The sequence below is a fragment of the Sminthopsis crassicaudata genome, chromosome 4, assembly GCF_048593235.1.
Source record: "Sminthopsis crassicaudata isolate SCR6 chromosome 4, ASM4859323v1, whole genome shotgun sequence".
NCBI lineage: Eukaryota > Metazoa > Chordata > Mammalia > Dasyuromorphia > Dasyuridae > Sminthopsis > Sminthopsis crassicaudata.
In genome coordinates this window covers 321372310-321389450 of record NC_133620.1, presented here as the reverse complement: position 1 = coordinate 321389450, position 17141 = coordinate 321372310, and the positions used below count along the sequence as shown (strand labels likewise).

Below are 17141 nucleotides of genomic sequence, written 5' to 3'. Positions count from 1 at the left end.
ACCAAAGACCATCAATGAATATCTCTTTCTAGGCCTTAGTAATCTCTCATGGGAATAGTCGATGTTTCTTCCCAAACCAATTTTCTTTCTATTTGTCTGACATCCCTTCAGGGTTCCTTATAATGAGATACCTTGTAGAGGTGAAAAAGAAGGATTGATGATGAAGTTTTTTTAAGATTTACAAGGCTCTTCATGTATCTAATTTCAGTGAAAAATGAGTGAAATAGTCTCAAAATAATCTTGTAATCATAAATCTCTCCAAACTATATGACATCCACTATCCCCAATCCTACACTGTGGGACACCTAAGCTACTCCAAAGCAGGATGGGCATACTCTTGAGGTCAAGGGTGGAGAGGCCAGGGATTTGGGGCCTGCTTATTCTGTTTTGTTCCAAGGGAATACATACAGTGCAAGTTCCCTCCCACTGCCCTCTTCACCCTCCTCACAATAAGAGGGAAACCATCTCCAGCTGACAGTAGGGCTCTCTAGAAAGGGGCCAAAGGGTTATACTTAATGATAGATTGTTGGATCACCTTTTTTTTTTTTTTTTTTTTTTTCCTGTTTGGGGAGCTTTGTTCCTTTTCTAGCTTTTGTTGTAAAAGCTGTATTCTCATCTGTGTGGCTTCAGTGAAGGGGCGGGTGTCTGTTCTCAGTGATGTCAGACAGGAGGGAAGAGGACCCAACCTTGGCCAGGAAAGAAAATCTTTTTCATGTCTCAGGCTAGAAGGTCATGACTGTGGGAATCACTGCATTGTAGCAGGGCTTCTGACCTACTGGGGTCTGATATTGTGGTAATTATCCCATCAGTGCCACCAAAGCAATGATAATGATACCCCTTTGTAAACCCTAGTGGAGAGGAAGAGGCAGACTGAAGGCTAAGGAGGAAAATCGCGGCAATGGGCTGCAACTTTCTGTATCAGCCCCAGTGATGGGAAAATAAGAGAAAAAAGGCAATGTAAAATACTATGGGGGGGAAGGGTGTATGTGAAAATAGCACCTACTTGGAAACAAAACTGAAAAGACCTTCCCCAAGTTGCAAAGGTAGCAGACCCCCTCACTTCTGGACTAAATGGCTTTAAGATCTAACTCTGATAGTGCAGTTGCCACTGCCTTCCAAGTCCCTCTATAGATTGATCGGGGAAGCAACCCTGCCCAGGTGTATACCTCAAGGTGACTTCATACTGAGGAAGCAGGTAGCCAAAGAAGCTTTCACTTCTGGAAGGAAAAGAGCATCACAATACGTGATTTGAGGACAGAGGAAGGAAAATAGGAAATTAGCACTTGGAAGAAGCATAAAAGGACCTTGATACCCCTCTGCCCCATTCAAAAAAGATAGAGGCTGTCTTTCAGCCTTTTCCACTGCTTAGCACAATGTCTGACACATAGTAGGTTCTTAATAAATGTTGATTAATTGATTTTAAGCATCTGCTAAAGAGTTGTGGAGAAGTGAGGGAAGTGGGGGACATCCCCATAAGCACCATGTCCTATAAAACTTGTCAGAGAAAAGAGGCAGTGCTAAATAGACTGTCAAGGGTCCCAGGGCCTGTCCTGACCTCTTTTCCTCATCTCTCCTGGCAGGCAGAGTGGGAGAATGAATTCCAGAAGGCTTCCTTGCATCTAGTAGGACTGAAAAAGTCCTTTTATGGCTCTGCTATTTTCCTATGCCGCCGGCTAGCCCCTACCCAGAGCCCCATCTTCTTGCAAGTGGAAGACACAAACTACAAATGGGTGGACTCTTTAAAGGTGAGTGTTCATTTGGTCCCTAGCTCCTTCAGGTAGGCTCTGATGAGCGTAAGATTGATGGGAAAGCCAGATTGTTACATACTTTAGTTCCTATGTTCAAGTCATTTCCTTCCCACTTGAGGAAAATTTATTTTTCTTCCATGGACTTCTCTTATAGAACATTCTGGCAGAGCCCTCCAACCAACCAGTGTGGCTGACAGCGGCTGGCTGCGCCACCTCTGGCATTGTAGGAATGGTGAACTGTCTCCGAAAAGAGCCAGGCGGGCAGAGAATCCGGTATGGAAAGGTGTCGGGCACTTCTGTCTTCCTTCCCTCCCACCCACCCCAGGCAGCCCATCCTGACTCTGCTCTTTTTAACTCTTTCAGGTGTGTCTTGGTGTCCAACCTCAATTCCTCCTCCACCATCCCCCAAACCAACCCATCCACCAAAGAGATGCAGAAGCTACTACAAGGGGACTTGGTGATGAATGTGTACCGGGATGGAAAATGGGGGGCCTTCCGCCACTTCCCACTGAGAGAAGGTGACATTCCCCCTAGTTTCTCCTCTTCCCATGTCTACCTCTATTATTCCCTTCCCAAGGCTGAATTCCCTGGGGCCCTGGGAAGCAACTTGAACTCCAACTCCCACTTGGGTTACTAAGGAAACAAGAAGGAGAGAAAAATCGCAAAATGTGAAAGATTTGGGGTGGAGGTTTTGGGGTAACACTGCACCCCCTGTACTCCAGGGGTTATTCATGTGGCTACATCTTTCTCTATGAAGAACAAACTTCTTGTAACTCAGCCAGCCCCCTCATTGTTGGGCTCCTCTTGTGTTCCTCTTACCCCGTTAGGCAAAACCATGATGCAGACCGAGCACGCCTTTGTCAATGTCCTGACCCGGGGGGACCTTTCTTCCATCTGCTGGGTATGTTCCCCGTTGCGCTATGCCCAGCCCTCTGGCCCCAGTGCGCAGCTCTGCAAGATCTATTACGCCTCACTCAACTTCCGGGACATCATGTTGGCCACCGGCAAACTCTCTCCTGATGCCATCCCAGGTGTGTAGCAGGAGGCTGTCTATAGGGCAATTGGCTTGGGAAGGGGAGGGGGTGGAGAGAGTAATGGTGGCAACTCTTTGTCCACGTCTCTCTGCCCAGAACAAGACACGGGGACTCACTCTGTATTCCTTGTAGTTCATAGAGGGAAGAATCCATGAAGAAGTGAAAGGAAAGGTAGTTTCTACAAAGAGATTCTATTTCCAAATACAGGCTACATGTAGCATTCTCACTTGTCCTCTGGGCTCATGCCTGCTCCTTAAGACAGGAAATGAAAGGAGGAAGAAATACCTTGAAGGCAATGGCCCAGCCCAGGAGAAAAAGCAGTGGGGTCTCACCAAGCTCTCCCCTTCATCTTAGGGAAATGGGCCAACCGGGATTGTATGATGGGCATGGAGTTCTCCGGGCGAGATGCTGATGGCAGACGGGTGATGGGTCTGGTGCCTGCAGAAGGGCTGGCCACCTCGGCACTCCTTTCCTCAGACTTCCTTTGGGATGTGCCAGCCAACTGGTAAGTTAGCGTGAGTGTCTAGGGCTCAGCTTCTCAAAGACTTGTCACAATTCCATATAGAGTCTCGTGCCTGGATATAGTGGTCATGAAATTATGTTTCATTGTCAGCAACTGTTTGGTTTGTATACATATTTTATGCACCTATGAGCTCAGGTCACATTAAAGTGTCTCAGGACAAAAAGGGGTTGGAAGTAGAAAAAGTTTAAGAAGCCCCGTTCTAGGGAACCAGGCAACCAGAAGAAGAACTGTGCTACCATAGGCTTTAGTAACTAAGGGACTAACTCTATAATTGCTTCTACATCTGAACCTTCTTCCCCTTGGCTTCCCCATTTTCAGGACCCTGGAGGAGGCTGCCTCTGTTCCTGTTGTCTATACCACAGCTTATTACTCCCTGGTAGTCCGTGGAGGCATAAAAAGGGGAGAAACGGTGCTCATCCATTCTGGCTCTGGGGGCGTTGGCCAGGCTGCCATTGCAATTGCTCTGAGCATGAATTGCCGGGTCTTTACCACAGTGGGTAAGAGTCATGTTCTCCCCTTACCCCCCTGATCCTCTGTGATAAGAAAGAGGAATCTTCCCCTTCCCTCCTCTGAGGGACTAATAAAAAGGGGTATTTCATCAGTGGCATTCCTAAGATTGTTGGAGTCAGAATCAAGTGTTTTTCCTCTCTTATCTAAATGAAGTCCCTGTTTTTTTTTTTTTTTTTTTTTCAGTGTTGGTTACACACACACACACACACACACACACACAGTTCCAGGTCCCTCCTTCCTATTTCCTGGGTTCCTAAAAGTTTTTTTGAGTCTGAGCTCCTCGGGATGGGAACTATATACCCTAGGCAGTGTCCCCTCCCTTGGGCTGATCGGCAGACAATGCCTCCTCAGGGTCGGCTGAGAAGCGGGCCTACCTCCAGGCCAGATTCCCCAAGCTCGATGCCACCAGCTTTGCCAATTCACGGAACACGTCATTTGAACAACATGTGCTGAAACACACTGGCGGAAAAGGTGAGCCCTGGAGTGGAGAAAGGAAATGATGACTAGGACCAAGTGGGGGAAAATCTCAACCATATTGAGAAGTATGATTTCTTGAGGGAAGGGTACTTTCTTCTTCTTAGGATGGGTAGGTAGCCAAGAGCCATCGAACATCAATAATTGAGACTGGGTCTCAAGGCCCAGAGAAAGGTCTCGGGGGAATTAGAAGATAGGACAGCCTTTTCAGACTGGTGGGTCAGGATCGGAGGCTGATGCCAGGCTCTCTTTCTCCCATTACAGGAGTAGACCTTGTCCTGAATTCTCTGGCAGAGGAGAAGCTACAGGCCAGTGTTCGGTGCTTGGCTCAGCATGGTCGCTTCCTAGAAATTGGGAAGTTTGATCTGTCAAACAACCACGCCCTAGGTAAGCTATAGGGTACAGGTTCCAAAGACATGGATGAGAAGGTGGGAGCATCCCAATCCACCGAACCTGAGTCAGATCCCAGCCCTGACCTGAGGGGGAGGTCTCTGTGCTGCCATCCTCCCACCACCATCTCCTTTCCCTTGCAGCAGGTGCTTTGGGGGGAGAGGGTGACTCTCACGTGCTTCGCTTCTTGCCCTAGGAATGGCCATCTTCCTGAAGAATGTGGCCTTCCATGGCATCCTGCTGGATGCCCTCTTTGAAGAAAAAAATGGTGACTGGAAGCAAGTGGCAGAACTGCTGAAGGCAGGCATCCAAAGTGGCGTGGTCCAGCCCCTAAAGTGTACTGTCTTTGGGAGGGACCAGGTAGAGGATGCCTTCCGCTACATGGCCCAAGGGAAGCACATCGGCAAAGTAATCATCAAGGTGAAGAGACTGGCCCCAGTTCCCCATTAGGAAAGGACTATGTCCAGGAAATTCCAGGAAAGTAATTGTCTTAGGAGCTTAGCTATTTAGGAAGGAACATCCTTGTAGAGTTCCCTTGGACACAAAGGAGACCAAGGTGATAACTGTCTCCATTGCCACTCGGCATCTCCCCTACTTCTTAAGCTTTCCAGAGAGAACTCGCATACATCCACCCATTAATCCATCCAGGCTCCTGCAGTCAAGTTCCAGCATTAGGTCTTTCTTCCTGCCAAATGGTAGATCTGACCATCTCCTCACCATTTATTTTCTTGAGGAAGATGTTTCTAATAGCCTTCATCACTCTCCTCCTGGGACTCATTACTCTACTTCCTTTGACTTATATAAAAGTTCAGTCTCTGGGTCTCTGTCCTCTGAAAGGTGCAATTGCTCAGATTCATATATATATATATGTGTGTGTGTGTTTGTATGTGCTGGGGGAAACAGGTGCAAGAAGAAGAGAAGCAAGCTGTGGTGAAAGGAACAAAGCCCATCCTGATCTCAGCCATTTCCAAGACGTTTTGCCCCAGCTCTAAGTCCTACATCATCACAGGAGGACTTGGTGGCTTTGGACTTGAATTAGCTCAATGGCTTATTCTTCGAGGGGCTGAGAAACTTGTTCTGACTTCACGTTCAGGCATTCGGACTGGTATGTGGAAGAGAAAGTATTTTTGTGTCAGGGCAAAGACCAAGCTCTTTGGGGCTGATGGGGGAACAAAAACCCAAGGAGATCCTGCTAGGCCCTCACATGTGCCCTTCCCTTCCCAATCCCCGCCCCTGTGTAAAATCTGGGGAAATTGCCTATCCCTCCATGATCCATTGCTTCTATAGGCTATCAAGCTAAGAGGATTCAAGAGTGGCAACAGGAAGGCATCCAGGTCCATGTGTCCACAAGTAATGTCAGCACACTGGAGGGAGCCCAGCAGCTGATAGCAGAGGCCATCCAGCTTGGGCCTGTTGGAGGCATTTTCAACTTGGCTATGGTGAGTGGAGGCTCTGGCCCAGGCAGAAGAGGAGTGCATACCAGCAAGATGATGCAGCCCAGATGTCTTAGAAAGTTGCTCTCTGCAAATAATGTGATCTAGGACTGTCACTGAAACCAGATCCCTGGCAGAGTAGGAGTCTTTTACTGATCTTGAATAATTTTCAAAAGGGTCCCACATCTCTTTCCTGGTTTCTACTTGGGAATTTGTTTTCTCTAAGAAGAATATGACTTCAAGGGATTAAGAATTCTTAAGAAAGAATTGGGACCCCTAGGCTAAGACAAGGTGGAAAGGTCAAAATAGAGAAGAATTATACTATGTTTCTGCAATGGGAAGAGCAGAGATGTCCCTGTTCCTATTTATTACTGAGGACTTTTTCTCCTCCTACTCAGGTCCTGAAAGATGCCATGTTGGAGAACCAAACCCCAGAATTCTTCCAGGATGTCAACAGGCCCAAGTACAATGGAACAATTAACTTGGACAGGTATAATGACCAGTGGGCAAGGGGATCTGAAATGTTGCCATTTAAATCACTTCTGACAGGATATCCTCAGTTCAATTCAACAATCAATCAAGCATTTATTAAATGCATTTTCTGTAGGAGGCACTGCAGTGGAACCCATCATGATAGCTGAGGGGGTCACTATGTAACAGGGTAGGAAAAAAGAGAAAAGGGGTCAGAACAGAACCTTTGATGAATATCCCTAGTTAGAGAATGTGATGTGTAAGAGGATTCAGCAAAGAAGACTGAAAAGGAGAGGTCAGGCATATGGCTTACACCATAAAAATCCAGAGAAAAAGAAACATCCAGGAAGACTAGTCAGCAGAATCCAATGTTGCAAAGAAGTCAAGAAGGATGAGAGTTGAGAAAAGGCCAGTAAGAAAACATTGGTAACTTTTTTATTATTATAGCTTTTAATTGACAAATCATATGCATAGGTAATTTTCAACATTGACCTTTGCAAAAATTTCTGTCCCAACTTTTCCCCTCCTTCCTTCCACCCCCTCCCCTAGATGGCAGGTAGTCCCCTCCATGTTAAATATGTTATAAATATATATAAATAAGTATATATTAAATACAATATATGTATACATAAGTTGTCTTGCTACCCAAGAAAAATCCAAATCAGTTCCAATTGATCAGTAATTAACAGAACCAGAGTTGTGTTAATTTGCATTTCTCTGATCAATAACGACTTGAAACACCTTTTCATATGGGTAGAAATAGTATTTCATCATCTGAAAATTGTCTGTTCATATCCTCTGACCATTTATTAGATGAAGAATGGCTTGATTTCTTATAAATTAGAGTCAATTCTCCATGTATTTTGGAAATGAGGCCTTTATCAGATCCTTTGGATGTAAAAATGTTTTCCCAGTTTATTGCTTTTCTTCTAATCTTGTCTGCATTAGTTTTGTTTGTACAAAAACTTTTTAACTTGATATAATCAAAATTTTCTATTTTGTGATCAATAATGAGCTCTAGTATTTCTTTGGTCACAAATTCCTTCCTCCTCCACAGGTCTGAAAGGTAAACTGTCCTAAAAATATTGGTAACTCTTGAGGCAGTGGTCTTATTTGAGAAACCAGATTACAGAGTTTAGAAGAGAGTGAGAGCAGATTTAAAGGCAATCTCATAGCCCAGCATCTGGAATAAGCTGTATAAAAGGAAAACAGGGATAGTTGGATCTAGTGAGGGTTCTTTACAAAGATAGAAGAGACTGGAGTGCATATAGGTGACAGGAAAAGAAACAGTAATTAGGGAGAAATTTAACATTATCGAGAGTGAAATAGTGATAGTAGGACCAGTTGACTGGAGAAGAAAGGAGGGAATGAGTTTAAGGACTTTTGTAAGAAGGATCGGCCTTGACCAGGAAAAAAGCCATTTCTTCATCAGAAAAAAAGGAGTAAAGGAAGAGGTAGTAGGCATAGGATCAAGGAATTATCCTGAGAAGGAGAGAAGATAGAACTCATAGCAAATGGTCTGCATTTGGTTGGTAAAGAATGAGGTATATGGGATTCTTGAGGACAGATGAGAAGGTTTAAATTAAATAGCCATTAATAGTGAATAGGGTAGAGAATCAATTAGGGAGATATAAAAGAATTGCCTTGCTGCAGTAAGAGTCAGGTTGAAATTAGGTAATATAAATTACGTAAACTTACAGTGAATCCAGTCATTTTGGCAAAATTCCTCCAGCTTTATCAGCAGCACATAAGGCAAGAGTCTTTTGACAATAGAACAAATGAGCAAACAAAAGTGTATACAGACTTTGAGAAGAAAGTGATCCCTATTAGCTAGAATAGAATTAGACACAGAAGGGAGTGAAAAGGGATTTATAAAAGAAGCTATGTCTAGCAAGCCATCTCCTTCATCAGTCATTCTGGCTTAATGATTTAATAAGAAGCTCACTTATGTATTCATTTTGTAAATAAATAAAGTGGGGTGAGATATATAAGGTTTGTGTTTTGGGGGGAACCTAATGGCCTATATGCTCCTATTTTATCTCTAGCATAGTTTCTAGATCCATATTAGCTAGACAAGTCTTTGATTATCCATACCAATTGGAAAGCGGCTCTGCCATTCAAGAAAAAAATCTTCTTGGTTATTTTTGAAGTGTTACAGAGTGATCTTCTTGGGTTTTCAAATCTACTTTCCTAATTATGTTTGCTTAGTCTTATATTAGAATAAGAACATGTTCTTTGAAAACATTACTTTGAATGGTAGGATCAGAGTCCGGATATCCAGATGCAGATAGGGGTTGGAAAACTAGAAATAAAATATTTTCACTATACCATCCAGGAATTAAGGCTCTGTGAAGAGGAATAGCAAGTGATGAGTCATGTTCTTGGGTTGCTTCTTTAGAGTGTCACGGGAAAAATGCCCAGAACTGGATTACTTTGTGGCTTTCTCATCGGTGAGCTGTGGGCGAGGCAATGCCGGGCAGAGTAACTATGGTTTTGCCAACTCCACCATGGAGCGTATCTGTGAGAAGCGGAAGCATGATGGCCTTCCAGGTAACCCAGGGCAGAGAGAAGACATACATGTAGAGCCCCTCCAACCTCCTCCCGTTAAGCACATCCACAGGATGGACGCCTAACAGCTTAGATCACTTTTCCTCTAAGTAGGCACATGGCTTTTCAAGGAACCCTAACCCTTTTCTGCCAAGCCCTCACCCTGTCTTCTGTTCTCATAAGGATCCTGCTTTACTGGAAATTCTATCCTCTCTTTGCCAGGCCTTGCCGTCCAGTGGGGAGCCATTGGTGATGTAGGCATTGTCCTGGAAGCCATGGGCACTAATGACACTGTGATTGGTGGAACCCTACCCCAGCGTATCTCCTCCTGCCTGGAGGTCTTGGATCTTTTCCTTAACCAGAACCACCCTGTCATGAGCAGCTTTGTGCTAGCTGAGAAGAAGGTGATATCCCGTGGTGATGGAGATAGCCAGAAGGACCTGTTGAAAGCAGTGGCACACATCCTCGGTGAGCCATGGTGAACCTTGTCCAGTGACCCCTGTCCTAAGGACCTGCCTGGTCATAGCCATGCAGGCAGGTGTTCTACCTGGGCATCATCTCAGGTAGCAGGGAGACTCTGAGCATTCTTGGGATGCTCCTGTGAACTTCTTAAACCCCAATGATAGCAAGGTCAAGATGTTTACTCTAATCCACTCATGGTGTAGCCCAGTCCAAGGCAGCTCATGAGGGGCTGTGGAAAAGAGAAGCTCTATCCTGGTCTCCCCAGCATCAGGCATGCCCTCCTTGCCCACACCGTTAATATGGAAGTGTCTCTTGTCCAGGCATCCGAGATGTAAGCACGTTGAACCCAGATAGCACCCTGGCCGATCTGGGCCTGGACTCCCTGATGGGGGTAGAGGTGAGGCAGACCCTGGAGCGCGAGTATGACATTGTCATGGCCATGAGGGAGATCCGGCAGCTCACCATCAAGAAGCTAAAAGACCTTTCTTCCCAGTCTGAAGCAGGAGAAGGTGAGTTATTATAGATAGGAGGCCTGCGTTTGGGAGTTCCCAGGACCAGCAAAGGGACGGTACACAGTGAGGAGTTGTAGATTTCAGAGGAAGAACTTCTTTTGAGTCTCTAGGAGAGCAATCTCAAGATGACAGTCATTTTCCCTTGTTCTCTGCCTGGCTCATTTGGTTTCCAAGTGCTGTATACTTGAATTAAATTTGACCTGTTTCAATGCTGCAGGCTGCCCCTGACTGATTGTGATTATGTGTATGTAGCCACAAAGGGGGAAGCCAGGTGGGAGAGTTTAGCTCTACTAACATATTCATCTTCATTAAGGGAAACACATCTTGGAGAATAAGTGCAACTATCTTCATAGAGCACTCAGCTCAAGCCCCATCTTTTACATTAAACCTAATTTTTTGGTTTCTCATTGCCATAACAAACTGCCACAAAAAAATTATTATTATTATTATTCTGCTTTTTGCTGAGGCAGTTGGGGTTAAGTGACTTGCCCAGGGTCACACAGCTAGGAAGTGTTAAGTGTCTGAGACTAAATTTGAACTCCCGTCCTTCTGACTTCAGGGTTGGTGCTCTATCCACTGCGGCACCTAGTTGCCACACAAAAAATTACTTTGTAGAGAAAAAATAACAAAATTCATTTGGAATTCAAGGGAATTAATAGAAAGGAAAAAAAAAAATAGGATGAGTGGCCTAGCAGTGTTAGAACTATTATAAAGCAGCAATCATCCAAAGCATTTGGTACTGGCTAAAAAATGGAATAGTAGACCAGTGGAACATAGTTTTTTCTGGTTTTTTTTTCCTCTCATGATTTTTATCCTTTTGTTCTGATTTTTTTCTTTCTCAATGTGTATTTAAAAAGTTAATATATACATGTATTACTAGGAAAAAAAAAACATAGAGAAAAAGAAACTTAATGGCATCATGAACTGAAAGGGGGAAAAAATCAAGAAGGAAAGAAGGACCCCATTCTCTACATCTTCTATACCTACTAGTCCAAATCCAAAGAGTCCTATTTTAATAATTGCTGAGAAGACAAGTTAATTTAGAGGTTCTGTCCTCTAATTATCATAGAATTTAAGACTAAAAAGGATATTAAGAGATTATCATTTTACAGGTGGGGAAACTAAGGTTAAATGGCTCACCAAAGATGACATGGATGGTAAAGAGATCTCAGGTTGGAGTGTGTAATGAGATATCTCTACTTTCTCTCTTCAAGAATCAAAGTGTCCCCCGGCCAAAGAAGTCACCCCCGTCCGAGAAACCAAATTGAATCTGGGGAATCTGCTGGTAAACCCTGAAGGGCCAACAATCACTCTGCTTAATGCTGTGCAGAGCACAGAGAGACCTCTTTTCCTGGTCCACCCTATTGAGGGTTCAATAACCGTGTTCCACAACCTTGCTGCCAAACTCAGCATCCCTACCTATGGCCTGCAGTGCACCAAAGGTAATCACCCACACCAGTCTAGCTGGAAGATGAGATCTATAAAGCAGTCTGCTTCCAGAGAGCTCCTCTTTCTGGTGGGGGAGATCCTCCCTGCTTCCTGCTTAGCTGTTTCTCTGCTGCTCAACCCTACCTTTAAGCTGTCCTATTGTCTCACCCTCCGAATCATTGGGAAGGCCTTCCTGAGTGAGATCTGACCTAAATCTCTTGCAGCATATCAGTTTCTCATTTCATTTGCTCTTCCTCCCTTTTCTAGCTGCTCCCCTGGACAGCATCCAGAGCCTGGCTTCCTACTACATTGACTGCATCAAGCAGGTCCAGCCTGAAGGGCCATACCGCATCGCTGGCTACTCCTATGGGGCTTGTGTAGCCTTTGAAATGTGCTCTCAGCTACAAGCCCAGCAAATCCCATCCCACTCAAACAACAGCCTTTTCCTGTTTGATGGGTCTCATGCTTATGTTCTAGCCTACACACAGGTAAGGAAAATGGGACAACCTAGGTGCAGACAAGTAGAAGCCCTGATACATCAATAACCACAGCCCCCAAACTATCAAATAATGAAGAATTATGGTTACAACAGAAAACTCAGGGCAGCTAGGTGGCACAGTGGATAGAGCACCAGCCCTGAATTCAGGAGGACCTGAGTTCAAATCTGGTCTCAGACACTTAACACTTCCTAGCTGTGTGACCCTGGGTAAGTCACTTAACCCCAGCCTCAAGGGAAAAACAACAACAACAAAAAAAAAAAAAAAAAAAAAACAGGAAACTCTCTGGTTCCCCTTTAAGTAGATAAAGCACCTGCCTCTGAGTTCAAATGTGGCCTCAGATACCTAATGCTTATTAGCTTTGTGATACTGGCATATCCCACTTGCCTTAATAATCCTTTATTGCCACAATGACAAAATACCAGATTGGAACTCCTGGCATAGTATGGGAATATATGCGTAGGGACAGGCAGGAAGTATGATAGATTTCCTAACTGTTGTGCTTGAGATCAGAGATAGTTTCTCGTTCCAGCCCTCTCCTTGACTAGCTGGTCAACCTCTGAACCTTGCCTCCTCCATACCTCCCACGAATACTGACCACAAAGCAATGGGTCAGTCCCCTGCGACATGTGCTTCTGATTCTTACCTCTTCTTTCCAGAGCTATAGAGCCAAGCTGACCCCAGGTTGTGAAGCAGAAGCAGAGACAGAAGCGATGTGTGCCTTTGTCCAGCAATTCACAGACGCTGAATACAACAAGGTCATTTCCCTCAGCCCCCTCTCCTTGATCCTCTTCCCAACACCTCCCCCACCATCACCTTACTCTTTGTCCTGTACTATGGGGTGGGATGTCTCTTCTAAGCCTTTTTCTTCTCCTCTTCTCTTTCCCCTCTCTTTCCCTTTCTCTCTTTACTCCCTCCTTCCTTTCCTTTTCTCCGTCCCTCTCTTCCTCTCTCCCTCTCCCTTCCTTAAGACCCAACCCTAGAAAAGTACTCTTAAGTAATCTGGCCTGAGTCACAGAAAAGATGCCAGTCAACACCAAGATTCCTTTAAAATAAACCATGAGTCCAGGCTGTATTCCTTCTTTTAGCTTGTTCTTTATGCCCAGGCCCTCCCACTTCCTTCTCTGCCTATTCTTGTGAAGTCTGATGGGGTCTTGTTTCCTGCCCCAGCCCAGTGCCTGGGTTCAGCTCAATGAGGGCTTGCCTTGCATGCCATCCTGCTGATCTGAATTTAAAGTTCCTCTGGCATTCAGAGGGCAAGCCAAGCCTGAGCAGCCACAGGCCCCCATCTGCTATGCCCCACTGACTGAGAAAGTGGGCCCGTGTTTGCAGAGCTTTAAACAAAGTAAAGAATGGTCAGACTTCCAAGAGCGTGGGTTCTGGTACTTGCTCACTCTGTTCCCTTCTGTCTGGACACCTTGCCCTTGCAGGTGCTGGAGGTGCTCCTGCCTCTGAAGGATCTGGAAGCCCGAGTCTCTGCCACAGTGGACCTGATAACCCAGAATCACAGGCACATCAATCGCACAGAGCTCAGCTTTGCTGCATTTTCTTTCTACCACAAGCTGAGGGCTGCAGAGCAATATATCCCCAAAATCAAGTATCATGGCAATGTGACCCTGTTAAGAGCCAAAACCAGCAGCGAGTATGGTGAAGGCCTGGGCAAGGACTACAACCTGTCTGAGGTGAGGCTTTCTAAAGTAGGCACCTTGGGACCACCCTCTGTCACACCCTTCCCCAGGCCTCCTTTGCACCCGAGGCTGGGCCCTCCCCTGACCTGGTACTGATGCCAGAGGCCTTCTCTCCCTCATCTGCCTGCTGCCTCTGGAGTAGCATTTTCAGTCTTGTAGGGCTGCCACTTGGGGACTCCCCCTCCCAGCACCCCCAGCCTTTTAGAAGAAGCTCCCTGTCCCTTCTATCCCTGCAGTTAGTAAGGAGGTTACTGGGAAACTCCATGGGAGGTGCAGTGGTGGGGGCAGCCTAACCAAGTCCTGGGCTGCTGCTTCTAGGTCTGCGACGGGAAGGTGTCTGTCCATGTCATTGAAGGTGACCACCGCACATTGTTGGAGGGCAGTGGTCTGGAGTCCATCATCGGCATCATCCACAGTTCGCTAGCAGAGCCTCGAGTCAGTGTACGAGAGGGCTAAGTCTCCTCCAACTTCTGGTCTCTTCCCACAGCCACATCTCCTGTCACTAGCAGGAGATGGAATTATGATGACTTTTCTTGTCATTAAAACATTCCCTCCCATACCTTCTTCCCTCATCTCCCACCAATCTCCACCTCCCACCCTAAGGAGACACCCCATTAATACAATTTTGCATCTAAGTTGGGTCTGAAGGAAAGTCCTCCTGGTGGTAACCCACCCTACTGCCCTGCCCCGCTGCTGTTTCAGTTGGTACCTGTGCCATCCTCAGCTGGCATTTTTGGAACATGTGCACATGCTCACTCATCTCTCACCTTCACCCCTCCTCCTCCTGCCCACAGTCTCCTGAGTAAGGAGTAAAATTTGTTCAAGGCCATTATTGTCTGTGATCATCTCTTACTATATTCCCCATGCAAAAACTAAAGGCTATAAGGCCATTTGCAACTAGCCAGGTACTAAGACCAGGACACCAGGGTCCAGGCTGATTTGGAGATTTCTGGTTTTGATCTGTGAAGAATCAGCTGATGGCCAGCAAGAAGATGGGGCTGAATCTTTTTCATAACCATGTGGTGGTTTTTTTTGTGTTTTCATTTTTCATTTGAAACTTTGTATTTATTGCATCATCAGCAAAAAGGGGTGGGGTGGGGCGGGTTATTCATCTGCCATTTGTGAAAAGACCAAAAGAAATCCATTGGCAGATATTTTTTTCCTAAATCCAGAATTCTCTGGCTATTTCTTTCTTTCTGTATTTTATCTGGGACATCTTTGATCTGCTTTTACCATAGTTGTCCATCTCAACCTGGTAGTGAAGAGATGAAGCTTCCCATTCTCCTGTCTCATCTCTAGGAAGGGGAGAGAATAGGGTGGTGGGAATCTTTGTTTCCTCCTTCCCCCCTTCTTCCTGCCCTTTCCTGGAACAGAAAGAAAATTGGGGGGGGGGAGAAACTCCACCAGAGGAATTGCCAGGCTTGGAGTGATTTCAGGAGCAAAGAAGTGTGGGTTTCACTGGAAGGTCAGCCACCATGGGAGAGTCTGTGTGAGGACTTGATTCTCAACAAGGGGGAAAAGAGACATTTTATTCCTCTGGGACCCAGCAAGAGTCTCCTTGCTGGTGCGCCACACAGGCCTTGAGGGGAATGGACAAGTGATTCCCAGCTGCATTTATGATACAGAGGCTATTGGGACAGGAGCCAGGATCCTACCACCTCCCCCAGGGGACCCCTTTGTTTTTCCTCTGGCAGGGGGGGGCCTCCTTGGAGGCTGGTTCTGAGCCTGTACCTGGCTGCTACCCCCACCCCCTCTGTGGATCGTGGCTGGGGCACTGTTTTTGTTTTTTTTTTTTTTAATTTAAGGGTTTTTTTTGTCTTTTTTTTTTTTTTTTTTTTTTTTTAGAGATAGATGTAATTCAAACTGCTGCTTAAATTTTGAAAATTTCAATGTAATTGTCAGTGTAAAGAATCATGTTTGGATCCTGTTTCATTCTTACACCCACTTGGTGAAAGTGTTACTCTTGAGATTGTCCTGCTCCCCATCCCACAGCCCTACTGATATTAAACCACATGGGATCTCTGACCAATTTGGCTGATGCGTCTGTTTTCTTTCTGTAGAGCTCTGCCTGGCATCCCACCCATAGGCAGGGATGCAATCTTGGTGGTGGTCTTCTCTCCAATCCCTGGCCAGAGAGAAAGGGTTGGAGGTGACGATCGGTCAGGAAACATTTACCATGTGCAGGGGCACTGTCCCAAACATTAAGGATACAAAGAAAGGCAAAAGACAGGCCCTTCCCTGTAGCAGCTTACAGTCATGATGGAGGAGTTAACATGCAAACACATTCAATCAAGTTATGTATAGGATAAATAATTTAAAAAATAGAATTATAAGGTATCATGAAAGATTCTGAAGGTGGAATTTTGAGCTGAAACTTAAAGGAAGCCAGGAGATGGAGATGAGGAAAAGTATTCCAGAAATGGGGGAACAGCCAGTGAGAATCCTTGGAGCTAAGAAATAGTGTCTTGTTCCAGGAACTGCAAGGATGATCATTATTGTATTGAACAATACATTGGCCCAAGGGGGAGAAATAGGACGCAAAAGGCTTGGGATGTTAAAAAGGATTTTGTATTGATAAGCAGTTGCTGGAGTTTAATGAGCTAATGAATTAATGAATTGAATCACTAGAGTATGGGTTGGAGTAAGGAGAAACTTGAAGCAGGCAGTGGTGACTAGGCTGCTACTGTGGACCCAGGTGGGAGAAGACGGACTTCAGAGAAGAGAAGGGAAGGTGTGTGCAATCTACAGTTCTTGGCAACAGATTGAATAGGGAGGGGCACTGACATGTAGGTTGTAAGCATGGGAGAGAGGGGAAGTTTTAAGGGGAAAGGTAATGAGTTCAGCTTTGCATAGGTTGAGTCTATTTCTACTGGATTTCTAAGATTTCTACTGGACATCCAGTGCAAGATGTCTTGACAGGCAACGGAAGGAGTGTGAACAGTGGTGAGCAGAAAGATTAAGATTGGTCAGTTTGAAAATAAAGGTGGTAATTGATAAGGTCATCAGAAGGAGTGCTGAATAAGTAAAGGGAGCTCGTGGTATTAGTAGATGTGACCTGGACAAAAATTCCAGTAAGGGAACTGAGTGACAAAATAGAACCCAAAATGAATGGGGTCCCAAAAACTTAAGAGGAGAGAGTATCAGAAAGAAAGGAATCAACAGTGTCAAAAGTCTAGAGATGCAGGATTCCTCTACCATACCCTACTATTCCATGACTTCTAATCCTTTGGGCCTTTGATTCTCTCCCAGACCATCACCTGCATTCAACATGCTTTCTTCCTTTCCTCATCTGCAAGAAAAATCAGGATGGAGAGAAAGCCAATTTTTCTTTTTTTTTTTTTTTTTTTCAAATTAATTTTATAAAATTTTTTGACAGTACATATGCATGAGTAATTTTTTTATAACATCCCATTTTTCCAAATTT

At 45.2% G+C, this 17141-nt stretch overlaps 1 protein-coding gene across 1 annotated transcript in view; it reads left to right on the top strand.

Moving 5' to 3' along the window:
- FASN (fatty acid synthase) overlaps positions 1-15746 on the top strand; it is a 52701-nt gene extending 36955 nt beyond the window's left edge. The window contains exons 24-43 of the mRNA XM_074260494.1: positions 1581-1745; positions 1903-2021; positions 2112-2266; positions 2576-2779; positions 3137-3287; positions 3624-3802; positions 4167-4286; positions 4554-4676; positions 4876-5099; positions 5583-5784; positions 5967-6118; positions 6511-6602; positions 8982-9133; positions 9353-9598; positions 9913-10101; positions 11319-11546; positions 11800-12020; positions 12689-12787; positions 13460-13711; positions 14036-15746. Coding sequence (XP_074116595.1) covers positions 1581-1745; positions 1903-2021; positions 2112-2266; positions 2576-2779; positions 3137-3287; positions 3624-3802; positions 4167-4286; positions 4554-4676; positions 4876-5099; positions 5583-5784; positions 5967-6118; positions 6511-6602; positions 8982-9133; positions 9353-9598; positions 9913-10101; positions 11319-11546; positions 11800-12020; positions 12689-12787; positions 13460-13711; positions 14036-14173 — 3411 coding nt within the window. The 3' untranslated portion in view covers positions 14174-15746. The remainder of the gene's footprint in view (positions 1-1580; positions 1746-1902; positions 2022-2111; positions 2267-2575; positions 2780-3136; positions 3288-3623; positions 3803-4166; positions 4287-4553; positions 4677-4875; positions 5100-5582; positions 5785-5966; positions 6119-6510; positions 6603-8981; positions 9134-9352; positions 9599-9912; positions 10102-11318; positions 11547-11799; positions 12021-12688; positions 12788-13459; positions 13712-14035) is intronic.
- The last annotated feature ends 1395 nt before the right edge of the window (positions 15747-17141 follow it).